General features: G+C 31.9%; 3 protein-coding genes across 4 annotated transcripts; 1 reads left to right on the top strand and 2 right to left on the bottom strand.

The window, feature by feature from the left end:
• Positions 1–882: 882 nt before the first annotated feature.
• Positions 883–1,490, bottom strand: LOC114163256 (dolichyl-diphosphooligosaccharide--protein glycosyltransferase subunit 4A). The gene is made up of 2 exons (XM_028047452.1): positions 1,482–1,490; positions 883–1,186 (listed from the first exon to the last, which is right to left on the bottom strand). Exon 2 carries the CDS (start codon positions 1,184–1,186, stop codon positions 1,073–1,075), a length of 114 nt encoding a protein of 37 aa, XP_027903253.1. The 5' UTR covers positions 1,482–1,490; the 3' UTR covers positions 883–1,072.
• Positions 1,491–2,374: 884 nt separating this feature from the next.
• Positions 2,375–4,174, bottom strand: LOC114163244 (E3 ubiquitin-protein ligase RNF170). 2 transcript variants are annotated; one of them, XM_028047429.1, is made up of 5 exons: positions 3,992–4,174; positions 3,709–3,908; positions 3,472–3,630; positions 2,822–2,873; positions 2,375–2,727 (listed from the first exon to the last, which is right to left on the bottom strand). In XM_028047429.1, the coding sequence occupies exons 1-5, from the start codon at positions 4,083–4,085 to the stop codon at positions 2,615–2,617; spliced, it is 618 nt and encodes a 205-aa protein (XP_027903230.1). In that variant the 5' UTR covers positions 4,086–4,174; the 3' UTR covers positions 2,375–2,614. The 2 variants fall into 2 exon arrangements, with proteins under 2 accessions (XP_027903230.1, XP_027903240.1); XM_028047439.1 differs by having other exon boundaries at positions 3,529–3,630; positions 3,992–4,167.
• A 2,569-nt stretch (positions 4,175–6,743) lies between these two features.
• On the top strand, positions 6,744–8,740 carry LOC114181396 (lysine histidine transporter-like 5). The gene is made up of 8 exons (XM_028067876.1): positions 6,744–6,804; positions 6,865–7,046; positions 7,125–7,511; positions 7,571–7,967; positions 8,054–8,159; positions 8,240–8,331; positions 8,423–8,491; positions 8,589–8,740. Exons 1-8 carry the CDS (start codon positions 6,802–6,804, stop codon positions 8,685–8,687), a joined length of 1,335 nt encoding a protein of 444 aa, XP_027923677.1. The 5' UTR covers positions 6,744–6,801; the 3' UTR covers positions 8,688–8,740.
• Positions 8,741–11,973: the final 3,233 nt, after the last annotated feature.

The raw sequence follows: 11,973 nt of genomic DNA, 5'->3' as shown, positions 1-11,973 counted from the left end.
ATTTTGTTTCAAATAGTAATTATAAGGTTGATAACATTGAATTGGTCCTTTACCATAATTTTTTTTTTTTACTTTCTTTCATTTCTTGTTTTGATTATCTTATTTTTACTATCCATTTCAACCTTCATCTATTTTTGAAATGGAGTGTAATTACCCTCTTAGTCACTTGCAAGATTAGTCTTATTTGCAATTGAGACAGCTCAATCAAAGATGAATAATCAAGAATGAAAGTGGTCTTTGAAAGTTTAAGGAGGAAAAAGAAAAGTGAAGAAAAGTGATGTCGTCCCTATGCATTGTCAAATTATTAACTATTACAAAAGGTTTTAAATTTTTCATTTTTGGAGCAGATTTTACAGAACATATTTTGAACTATTTGTGGAAACGTTATTCCAGAATTAAATACATATATTGCGCATTGTTTATGAAATTATCAATCCTAAGTGTGTGAAATAAGGTTCGGATTATACATAAGGGATGTCATCCAGAAATCTCATTGAGATGTATTTTGCCACTTTCATCCATTAATATACAGAGCTTCGATCACGGCTAAATCTAGAAGGAAATTGTGAAAGTTGGCATGGCACATTAACACATCGTTTTGTTTTATTTGGTCGAGGGAGGAGACAAAGGAAATAAAGCAGATTACAACATAATTTCATTTTGTGAAAGATAAGCTGAAAAGATGAAGCAAACAAACAAACTCAAAAAAACATTTTTATAAAGATGAAGCTCATCACTCAGAAAATGCTGCAACATGACTACGAATCAACCAATAACATGTACTCCAGTATGTGCACAAATTCATCCAATTAAAAAAGTGGATCCAACTCTAACACAGGGTGTTTGAAGCATCCACATCAAGGAACATCAAGAAAAATCTTCTAATCTCAATATAAATTCAGTATTTTCATTACTTTTTCAACCAAAGTTTCATGAAAACAAACAAAGTTTATGTTATCGCACATGAGTATAGCAAGAAACCTTTAGTCTTGATAGCATGAAATCGAATATCTATTAGCAAAACATCTCAGTCTACAAAACGAAAATTACATCATTAACTTAAAAAGCTTTCCTAATTCCCTTCAAACTTTGGGTCAGCCATAACAAAATGGTATGCTATCACCAGCACAAAGATGAAGACGCCAAGAAAATTGGCAAAGAAACCCAGATCTTGATCATCGATCATCTGCAACATCGCAGCCAACAAAATCAAAACATGACAATACCCTGATTTGGGAAATCAGAAAGACGATTCACAGCACAAACATGAAATCTAAAATTTTGATTTTGTGATTGCATAGCAGTGTAGAGTAAAAAAACAGAGAGATTGAACAAAATGGGTACTAAAAAGAAAGCGAAAATGGGATGGTTGAATTTGATCTGAAGAGTGAAAAAAAGAAGAATGTGAAAATGAAATTGAGAAAGGAGTAATTGAGGATCGATCTTGATGGAAGGGAAATCGAAAAGAATAATGAGATTACCTTCGGACGAGGCGGTGGCAGATGCTGTCACTTTTCTCTGCGACTCTTCGTTCTTCTTCTTCCTGCGCTGCTCCCACACTCCCTCTTTTCCAACACAAATAAGAACCACACTATTCACTCCTTTTACCATTTTGCCCATCACTATTTTCCAAAATTCTCAAATAATAATAATAATTTAAATGCTATTTATAAAATCAACACATTTCAAAAAATGCTATACTAAAAACAAAAATATTATATCAATAAAATATACAGAGCATCAATTTTATTTTCTTGATAAAATTATTATATTCTCCTTTTCCAATTTAAATTATTGCACAAAATTTATTGATACCTTCCTATTTGTATCGGTGAAATACATATCCTTTTCCATTATGACAATATGTCCTACCAGTTCATCAACTTAAGTGCCACGAAAAATTGACTACTCAGACTTTGACCAAAAACTCACTCACTCACTCAAAGGAGAGACATGTTGGGTACTTGGTGGAAAACCAGTAGATTTGAATTCATACAACAAATATTGTTGATATTAGGTTTTTATAAATGCACCTAAATCCAATCTGTTGAGCAAAAAAGTAGATGCAGTTTTTTCCAAATACTATGACTAGTGATACAGATTCTATTTTAAAATAGCAATAACTCATCCTTTTTTTAGTTGTTGTTCCCTTCAATTCATTTACAACTAATATTCAACGCTGCATAATGTTTTCTGATCACATCGTTTTCTGATTTTTTTTTCTGGTGAAGGCTTGCTTTTCCACAAGAGAAAAATGATAGATGGTATGGAATTATGCTGGTTACTTTCTAGATCATTCATACCCACTTCTAATGTAAAGTATAATTCTGAAAATAAAGTTTTGAAATCATTGTTGTTAAGGTTAGGGAAGCAGTTTCACACAGCAACTGTTAAATTCATTTAAGCTCAAATATTTCGTGCTATATCATGATGGGTTAAGCAACAACCCGAATTCTCAAAAGAAAACAAAACATTAAAGGGAGCGCTTTTCCATTGTAATTTCCATTACTAATTCCACTATTTGAAATTGAACCTGTATATGTACATACAAAACAAAGTACACTTCATCTTTAAATCCACATTAGGACATGAACTGAAAATTTGTAGAACATGTTCAGGAACCAGCATGACGGAGGTAAAGAACTGATCTATAAATGGCAGCAACATGTAGGAAGCAGATCAGCCCAATTAACACATCATCTAAGAGACCAACTATTCCTAACATCGCTGCAACAAACATTCAAAAAGAGAAACACAGTTACTGTATGCAATATTATACAAATTCCAACCTAAAATGAAAATGGGTACAATAACTACATACCTTCAGGAATGAGATCAATTGGGCTGAGAATGTATACAACACTTGCTATCATCTGTATATAAAGATAAACCAATATATATATATAACCCTTTTCTTTATATACTAATATAAAATGATAAATCTATCAAGATTGTTAGAAAAAAAAATTACAGTAAATCTGGCATCTAACATGATCTTTATTAATTCTAAAGGAAAACACAATCAAATAAGAAAGGGAAAACAAACTTCACCTATGGACCCCTCTACACACTTCATTTTTCTCTCTTTTCTTGTCAGAAGATGTCACTTATTACATATAAGCACTGTTAATTTATTTATTTTTCATTACATATCTACGCTTCTTTCTATTCAATCATTTTTCTCTCTGAATGTAGGTGGCACTTGGATGTTTACTGATAATGTTTGCAAAAAACAAAACTACACCGTCCCTGCTTAACATGTATCTGTTTGGGAATTATTGGGAATTTCCTTGTTCTCTTCCCTTACCCTGTTCAAACTCATCATATTCAACGATTAGCCCAATACCCAAACCCTTGAATTATTGTCATGAGTTGTTAACTGCTAAAGAAAAATGTTACTGACAAACGCAAAGATACCCAAAACCTAAATTATCCCTTTTATCAAAATTGAAGAGCATAAAGGAAAATTACGGATAATCGATTGAGGAACACAGCAAGTATTGAAGTTGAAAGAGTGAGGAAACTGACAGCAACAAAGACACGGGCACGGATGACAAGAGGAAGGGATCTTTGAGGGTTCAGAAACTCCCGAAGCAGCCTGTGCAACAGAAAAGGAAGATCTTGCACTCTCTGCAATCACCATTCGGAATCAATTCCGCAAAAAAGTGCAATTAATGAAAGAAAGCAAGAACGAAAGAAGATGGGCACCTGAAAAAGAGAGGAGGGTTGGCCACCGAAGACACGGTTGTAAGCATGAATCTTGGAGAGAATATGAGCAACTTCAGGGTCGTGACGGTGGGAGAGAGAGTGTTCGGTGGGGACTAAGAGAGTGATGGGTCGGCGACAGAGAGGGCATTTGCAGGAGCTTGTCCCTGATGCGTGCTGCCACACGAGCATGATGCAATTTGCTGGAAACATGGAAAAGATTGGGAATTGAAGGATGAAAGATTGAAGGGTGGAAAGAGAAAGCGAAAGAGAGGGTTTTTGGTACCACAAAACCAGTGAGAGCAATTTGCTTGACAGGGAATGTGAAAGTTGGCATGGCAGATTGAGCAGAGATCGTTGGGAGGAGGACCAGACTCCATTTCCGCTCCTTCATTCGCTGTCTTTCTCACTCTGCAACTATTATTCTTCTTCTTCTCTTCTTATTTCGCTTCCCAGATATACATATACTTAGCACACAAGTCATTCAATTTTTTTTTTTTTAATATTATTCTTCTTTCTTTATTTTATTGCAACTTTAAATTAACGTGTCTGTAAAATATGAGTTGAATAAAACAACTAATAATTACTTGTAATAAAAAGTATGGTTATATATGTTTTTTTAATTATTATGAAAAATTTTGTTTAAACTTTAAACTAAATTATAAATTAGTTATTCTTTATGAAAATCAATATAAAATATTATTTCTAACAAATGACATTATATTATAATTCACTATAAAATTCCCAGTTGTCATTGAGAATTAAAAAAATATTTTATTCTAACAAAAAGTAATATTAAAAAATAACACAAAACATATATTTATCGTATAAAATAACTTTTATATGTAATAAAATAATATATATTGTTTATTAATTATTTTTCGTAGCGTATTTTCAGTAAAATTCATGACTAATAAATTAAATTTTTTAATTATATATTATTATGTTTACTCTATTTGTTATTTCTTATGTGTTTTATCTTTTTTTCAATCAATTTAACAAATATTATAACAAGAGTACTTATATGTTTTGTGCGTGTATAAATGTATGTGTGTATGTACGTGTTTTTGTGCTCAACTTGAAAACATGATAAGTGCATCAATTTGACAAGAGTATTTTTGTTCATTTTTTCTATCTTAAACCTTTTAAAACATATCGTCTAATTTTAGAACTAATTATGTTAAGTCAAATAATTCTAAACTCACATTCATCTTATTATCTAGAGCTTTATTTACACAATTGCATAACACTCGTTAACTATATCAACTAACTCCTTTCATATATTTAAGTGTATCGACTCATTTTCTAGGTTTAAAATTCACATACACATAATGAGACAAATAAAATAATTTCTTATATACTCTAGGTAATCTCTTAATAGAGTATTCAAAATCATCATTATATAGACTTTGATATTTCAAATGCATTATTGAGCTCATTAGAGTGATGAACAATACAAGTATTCCAAGAGAAAAATTATCAATAATGGACAAAGGAATTATCCTATCACCAATGAAAAAAAAAAGAATTTGTAGAAGTCTTTTCATTGAAAGAATAAATTGTTTTATGAAAACCTTGAAATAAAAATTTGATCTCTCCCAGAAATTGAATTAACAATTTGGATTGAATAAATAAGTTTCAGCTACATCCAATTGATGTTAATGTTTTCTCTCAACTATTAAGTTTGTTCAAGTCTCTCCACACAAAGGAAATTAATGGAGGGTACCTTCTTATGCTAGAAAATCAATAAGAGAAAGCTCTATTTGATTGTCGAACTTAAATCACTTAACCTGCTTCTTGAGTTTGAAAATTCTGAAAAAAAATGTTTTACATAATTAACAACCTTGTATTCTTGAGTGAGAAAAATATCCAAGTAAAATGATTGCAATCATCCACCTAGGTTAGGAAGAAACATTTGCCATCATAGTAAGCTTACTAAAAGGTCTCTAAATGTCAAAATTTAATATCTCAAGTAATGTTTGAGGCACATTGTTAAGTGAAGTGAAAATCTTCTAATCTTAGCAAGACGCCAAAGTTGACAACTAGAAGTAGAAAAAATATATGTAATATCAAAAGGAGGAGAAAAAAGAACAAAGAAGAAAAAAGGAAAAAGAAGAAGAGGACAAAAGGAGGAGAATAAGAGAGCAAAGAAGAAAAAAAGGAAAAGAAGAAGAGGACAAAAGGAGGAGAGGAAGAGAACAAAGAAGAAAAAAAGAAAAAAGAAGAGGAAGAGAAGGGGGAAAAAAAAGAACAAATCGAGATATTTATTAACGACTAAATATTTGTTATTATTGACTAACTGTGTCTATGGATGATTAATAATTTTATTGTAGTGACATATAAATATTTGATCATTTACATTTAAACAATTAATTGATAGAAATATTAAAAAAAACTAAATCATTAAAAAAATACTAGTATCTATAATAGACATAATATTATACCACTGGTTGTAGTGAATCATAAGATGTTAAAGTTTTCAACATACATGAAAAAAAAAGTATTGGAATAAGTACGGAACAATCACTTTTGATACGATATCAATAAAAAAAATAAAATAATATATTGAATCAAAATGTATGATTACACAGTAACAATTATATAATAGCAAAGCATATATATAATATCTAGAAATGAAATAATTATATTCTATCCCCATGTTTGGCAGTGAAGTGGCCTAAACCACAAGATATTTTTTTTGAAGTTTTTGTGTTTAGAAAAGAGGAACGTGAGGACACTAAGCATTTGAAGGACTAAGTCTTGTTTGTGTCTGATGTGTTGTGTAGATTTTAGAAGTGTTTGACCAAAGTTGTGAACATTGTAATTTGTGATAAGTTTTTGTGGGAATGCATCTAACAATAATAATAATAATAGTAATCGGGTTTCCTTAAAGAGAGTGAGTGATATGTGGAAGGGAAGAGAGAAAAATGCTCTGTTCAATTCTCTGCCTTAAGCTTCGGATCCCATTACTCATCCATCTAACTCATATATATGTTTATATAATAAACTCGGTAAGCCACATTGTAAATAACCTCAAAAACAACAACACCTCACACACTTCCTTCGATCAAAACAAACTTTCCCATACAACCTTACATGGTATGCATCAAAAGTTAATCACTTCATCATGTTACGATAATTAATTAATAATTGTTTCAGGAGCACGGCATTGGGAACGGTGCAATGAGGTCCTCAAGGGACCAACAAAAAGAAGAGTGGAATGCCTCGGAAGAAGAAGACGCTAGGAAGGCAAAGTGGTGGTATTCGTCTTTCCACAATGTCACAGCTATGGTGGGTGCCGGCGTGCTAGGGTTACCCTTCGCCATTGCGCAGCTTGGATGGTAAGTGTATGAAAATTTTCAGAGATATAGATACCCTTTTGCATTGTTGTGTGATGGATGGATGAATATTTTGTGCAGGGTTCCGGGTCTTATAATGATCATGGCTTCATGGCTTCTGACATTTTACACACTGTGGCTACTTGCTGAGATGCACGAGATGGTTCCTGGGGAGAGATTTGACCGATACTATGATCTGGGGGTGCACGTTCTTGGTCCTAAGAAAGGGCTCTGGTTCGTGATGCCGCAGCAGTTAACGGTTCAGGTGGCCTCCGCCATTGTGTACTGTGTGACCGGTGGGAAATCGCTGAAGAAGTTTTTCGAAATGCTCTCGGTTCATGGCATGAGTGACATCAGACAAACGTATTACATTCTCATGTTTGTAGTGTTGCAGATTATGCTTTCCCAAACCCCTAACTTCCATAAATTGAAAGCGGTTTCTTCTCTGGCCGCTGTGATGTCAATCTGGTAAGTCCCGTTGTTTGGTTTCTAATTGTTTCAAGTGTAACTCATGTTGGTGCATGCAGCTATTCTATGGTGGCCTTTGTCATGTCCATTATCGAGGGGTTGCAGGGTCGTCCTAGGAGTTATTCAGTTCGGTCTCACACAACTGCAGGAAAAACTTTTGATGCCTTCAATGCCCTTGGAACCATAGCTTTTGCCTTTGCCGGTCACAGTGTTGCATTGGAGATTCAGGCCACGTTGCCCTCAACAGTAGAGAAACCCTCAAAGATCCCAATGTGGCGAGGTGTGGTCTTCGCATACTGCATTGTCATTTTCTGCTATTTAACAGTTGCAGTTTCTGGATTCTGGGCATTTGGAAACGCTGTTGAAGATGATGTTCTCATCACTCTCGAACACCCCTTTTGGCTCATTGCCATCGCTAACTTGATGGTCTTTATTCATGTTGTGGGAAGCTTCCAGGTATTAATTATTATATATGATATACGATTACGTTCATTCCTTCACACGCATATTATTATATACTAAATCTGTTTCTTCTTGTGAAGGTTTTTTCCATGCCTGTGTTTGATACAATAGAGACAAAAGTGGTGGAAAAATTGAATTGTAATCGCTCAGCCATGCTTCGCCTTGTTTGTCGAACCATCTTTGTCTGTAAGAATTGATTCTCTCAAACGCCTTTTACGTTCTTAAATTGCTTCTTTTGATTGTTTTTTGTTGATTATCTGATGCAGGTGTGGTGGGATTCATTGGCATGTGCGTTCCATTTTTTGGAGGACTATTAGGGTTTTTTGGAGGACTAGCTTTCACGTCAACGTCATACATTGTAATATCTGAATAAACCATGTTTGAATGCTTGAATGCTTGAATGTGAAGAATATAGAAGTAGGCTAAAAATTTTGAAAAATTTGATGCAGATTCCTTGTGTGTTATGGCTTGAGGCAACAAAACCTAGAAGATGGAGTTTCCATTGGGTGTTATCATGGGTATATATGTTTGTTATTGTTGATTAGTGATAAATGATCGAAACACAATAAGTTTAATAATGTTTAGAATGATTTATGTTTTTGAACTGTGTTACAGTTGAGCATCATTGTTGGACTTATGATAGCATGTCTTGCACCGATTGGAGGAATCCGAACAATTGTGGTTTCCGCAAAGACTTACAAACTATTTTCCTAATACAGGAGAATATATGTATAATAATCATGTTATGTACCATTATTTCCTCTTGGACAAGAATTTGTCATGTACTTTTCCTAGGGTTAGCTATTTCGCAAAAGTTTTAAGTTGCGAAATTATTCCTATTTGTAATTAAGACATTAACTAGGATAAACAATTTTGCCCAGTGTATTACTATTCAATTTTTAGCACAGATATTAATTGCACTTTTGTTTCTTTTATATCCAAAAACTTCTATCTCTCTGTCTCTCTATCTCTCTTTCTCTCTCTTTTCTCTCTCTGTATACATAAAGGCTTATGAAAATTTTGATCACATATGATTTAATTGGTGGACCTAATTATAATTATAAAAGGCTAGATCCCTTACATTAATTTTATTTGTTAGTACATAATTTTGATAAATAAATACTATCATTAATTTTCATAGGTAATAATATGCTATTTATTATATGATTTTGATATAAAAATACTTATATTAATAGTTCTTCTATATAAAATGATATCTTTAAAATCATTAAAAATACCATTATAATAAATTCTTTTTACAAACAAATAGTTTAACAAAAAAGTATGAAATTGAGATCGAAGACCAACAACAACAATACTTACTATTGTTATTGTTATTATTATGAAAATTGTATATTTTAAATAATTGAACAATATTATGCGGATAAGAAAAGTATGAATTGTTATTTTATATAAAAATATATTATACTTATTAGTTTTGTTGTTGTTCCTATCACAAATAATAATTTTACATCACTTAGAAATAGAGATTTAAGGTAGCTTCAATACCCCTTCCTCCTTCCACACTCCGAGCATAGAAGGCTTAAATTGCCTCAGATCTCAACTTCTAAGTGATATGAGACTATTGAATGAGGTATGTTAGGTAGTTTGTTGTTTAAGTTTAAGAATTTTGAACGTTTTTAAATAAATCTCCTATTTTATAGAGAGAATGAGTCTTTAATCAGTTGCAAGATTTTATATTAGATTGATGTCATTTTTATTGCATATTTGTAATTGTCATGCTTTATGTAACAGTTCAGTCTTTGTACAAAGGGTTATATAAGCCTTACATATTCCTTGAATAAAATATATTCTCTCAGATTAAATATTTGTACGAACATACCTTGATCTCTACAATTGGTATCAGAGCTCCACAAGGGGCCTGATACACAAGTGAAATTTGTGTGAGAGAGTGTGCAAAGTTCAGAGTGAGTACAAAGAAGAATGATTATAGAGAATGTCTGAAAAGTTTGTACAATTAGCCATCCCAAGGTTTGATGGTCACTATGATTTATGGTCATGACGATGCAAAACTTTCTATGAAGCAAAGAATTATGGTCGCTTATAGAGGAGGGGATTCCAAAGCTTGGAGTCACGTCGTCGGAAGCACAACAGAAGAGTGTGACTAAGGTAAACCTTAAAGATATGAGAGTGGAGAACTACTTGTTTCAAGCTATTGATAGGGAAAATATTGAAACTATATTGGACACGAGCAGGTCACATGCCATATGCCAATCCATGCAACAAAAATATCAGGAATCCACAAAATTGAAGTGCGCTTAGCATTAAGCATTAGGCCGTCAATTCGAGTTGTTGGGAATGAAAGAGAGCGAGAAAGTGGACAAATATCTAGGACGTACGCTCAACATTGTTAATAAGATGAAATCCAATGGTGAAGTGATAAACACAAGTATTGTGATTAGCAAAATTCTCAGGTCATTAACTCCAAAGTTTAACTATGTTATGTGTTCAATTGAGGAATCCAATGATATTCTCAACCTTTATGAACTTCATGACAGCCTACTTGTTCATGAGCAAAGAATGCAAGAATGTCAACCCGATGAGCAGGTGTTGAAAGTCATTCATGATTATAGATCAACAACTGGTCGAGGTCGCGACAAGAGTTGTTGTATAACATCCAAAAAAATAAAATAAAGTAATATATATATATATATATATATATATATATATATATTATTTTAAAAAAAATATTAGTATTATAAATAACAATATATCTATAATAATTTGTAAACATATAAATATAAAAAGTTAAACGATTTCAAAAAGTTCAATATGGACTTAAGCAGGCCCACGAGCTTAGTACAACAAAATTAAAACTTATTTTGCCAAAAAATAGTTTAACCGATATTCCTGTGAACACACCTTGTTCACTAAAAACATTCAAGGTAATATTTTAATAGATAGTCTTTGTGTTGATTATTTTTCTTTACTCGAAACAGTAAACACATGTGTGAAGAATTTAAAAATTCAATGAAGATGGAATTTGATTTGACTAATCTTAATATATCTTGGAATAGAATTTGTACAAAGCAATGCAAAGAGTTTTATCTGTCAAAGACGATTATATTGGCTCGCTTCAATATGACATAAAGTAATTCAGTGTAGAATCCTATTGTAACCAGAACAACACTATCTAGAAATGAAGAAGGGGCATCAGATGCTACAAAGTTTAAACAAACATTGGTAGTCTCATGTATCTCAGATACTCGGCCAAATTTAATCTACGGGGTTCAACATTACAAAATAACAAACTTAATATGAAAAAAAGTTATAAAATAATCATCGATAAAGTTAAATAAATCTAAATAAATCTTGGCCAGACATTAAATACTATTCTTTAAAAGCGTTATTAATTGTTAAAAAGACAATACACGTCATATTTCATAATCATGAACGAATACTTCAACTTTTCATAATCGTTTATCGATTTTTAAAACACTTAACTAACTTAATTATAATAAATTGTTTAATTGTATCAAAATATTCAATGAAACTTTCTTTAAATTCGTTTTCTTGGATTTTAAAACCATATGTAAATAAAATCCTAAAACTAATAACCGAAACCATAAAAGAAATCATTATAATTATATCCAATTCTTTTGTCTTTGGGAGGATTGCTAATGGCTTATACATATTTAATGTATATCACCGTATAGTTAATCTAAAAATTTGGGTTAAGACATGTCAACGGACTATTGATCATAATAAATAGTAATCAACCTCCTTCCATGCAAATATTCGTAATGGGAACATTATATATTTTTAGGTAGGAATATCATATCATGATTTTAGATGCAAAAAGATTAGTGATAAATCAATGATAGCAACTATGTATATATTTACATTTCTCTATCCTAAGTTATGTTTTAGAAACTATATTAAAATTTTAATGAGATAACATACGTGAAATGTATGTGTCAAGGTTTCTCAACATTTGGATAGTTACTACAAAATATAACCATATAAACAATAAAGCAAG

Source organism: Vigna unguiculata, chromosome 1, assembly GCF_004118075.2.
Source record: "Vigna unguiculata cultivar IT97K-499-35 chromosome 1, ASM411807v1, whole genome shotgun sequence".
Lineage (NCBI taxonomy): Eukaryota > Viridiplantae > Streptophyta > Magnoliopsida > Fabales > Fabaceae > Vigna > Vigna unguiculata.
This window is presented reverse-complemented; position numbering and strand designations above follow the sequence as displayed.

Excerpts from the sequence above, each read along its gene's own strand:
- LOC114163256 (XM_028047452.1), bottom strand. The coding sequence starts at position 1,186 with ATGATCGATGATCAAGATCTGGGTTTCTTTGCCAATTTTCTTGGCGTC.
- LOC114163244 (XM_028047429.1), bottom strand. The coding sequence starts at position 4,085 with ATGGAGTCTGGTCCTCCTCCCAACGATCTCTGCTCAATCTGCCATGCC. Across the intron at positions 3,631-3,708 it reads AACCCTCCTCTCTTTTTCAG|AGAGTGCAAGATCTTCCTTT; the intron begins GTGCCCATCTTC and ends TGGTGATTGCAG. Across the intron at positions 2,728-2,821 it reads AATTGATCTCATTCCTGAAG|CGATGTTAGGAATAGTTGGT; the intron begins GTATGTAGTTAT and ends TGTTTGTTGCAG.
- LOC114181396 (XM_028067876.1), top strand. Across the intron at positions 8,160-8,239 it reads TTGTCGAACCATCTTTGTCT|GTGTGGTGGGATTCATTGGC; the intron begins GTAAGAATTGAT and ends TATCTGATGCAG. Across the intron at positions 8,492-8,588 it reads TCCATTGGGTGTTATCATGG|TTGAGCATCATTGTTGGACT; the intron begins GTATATATGTTT and ends ACTGTGTTACAG.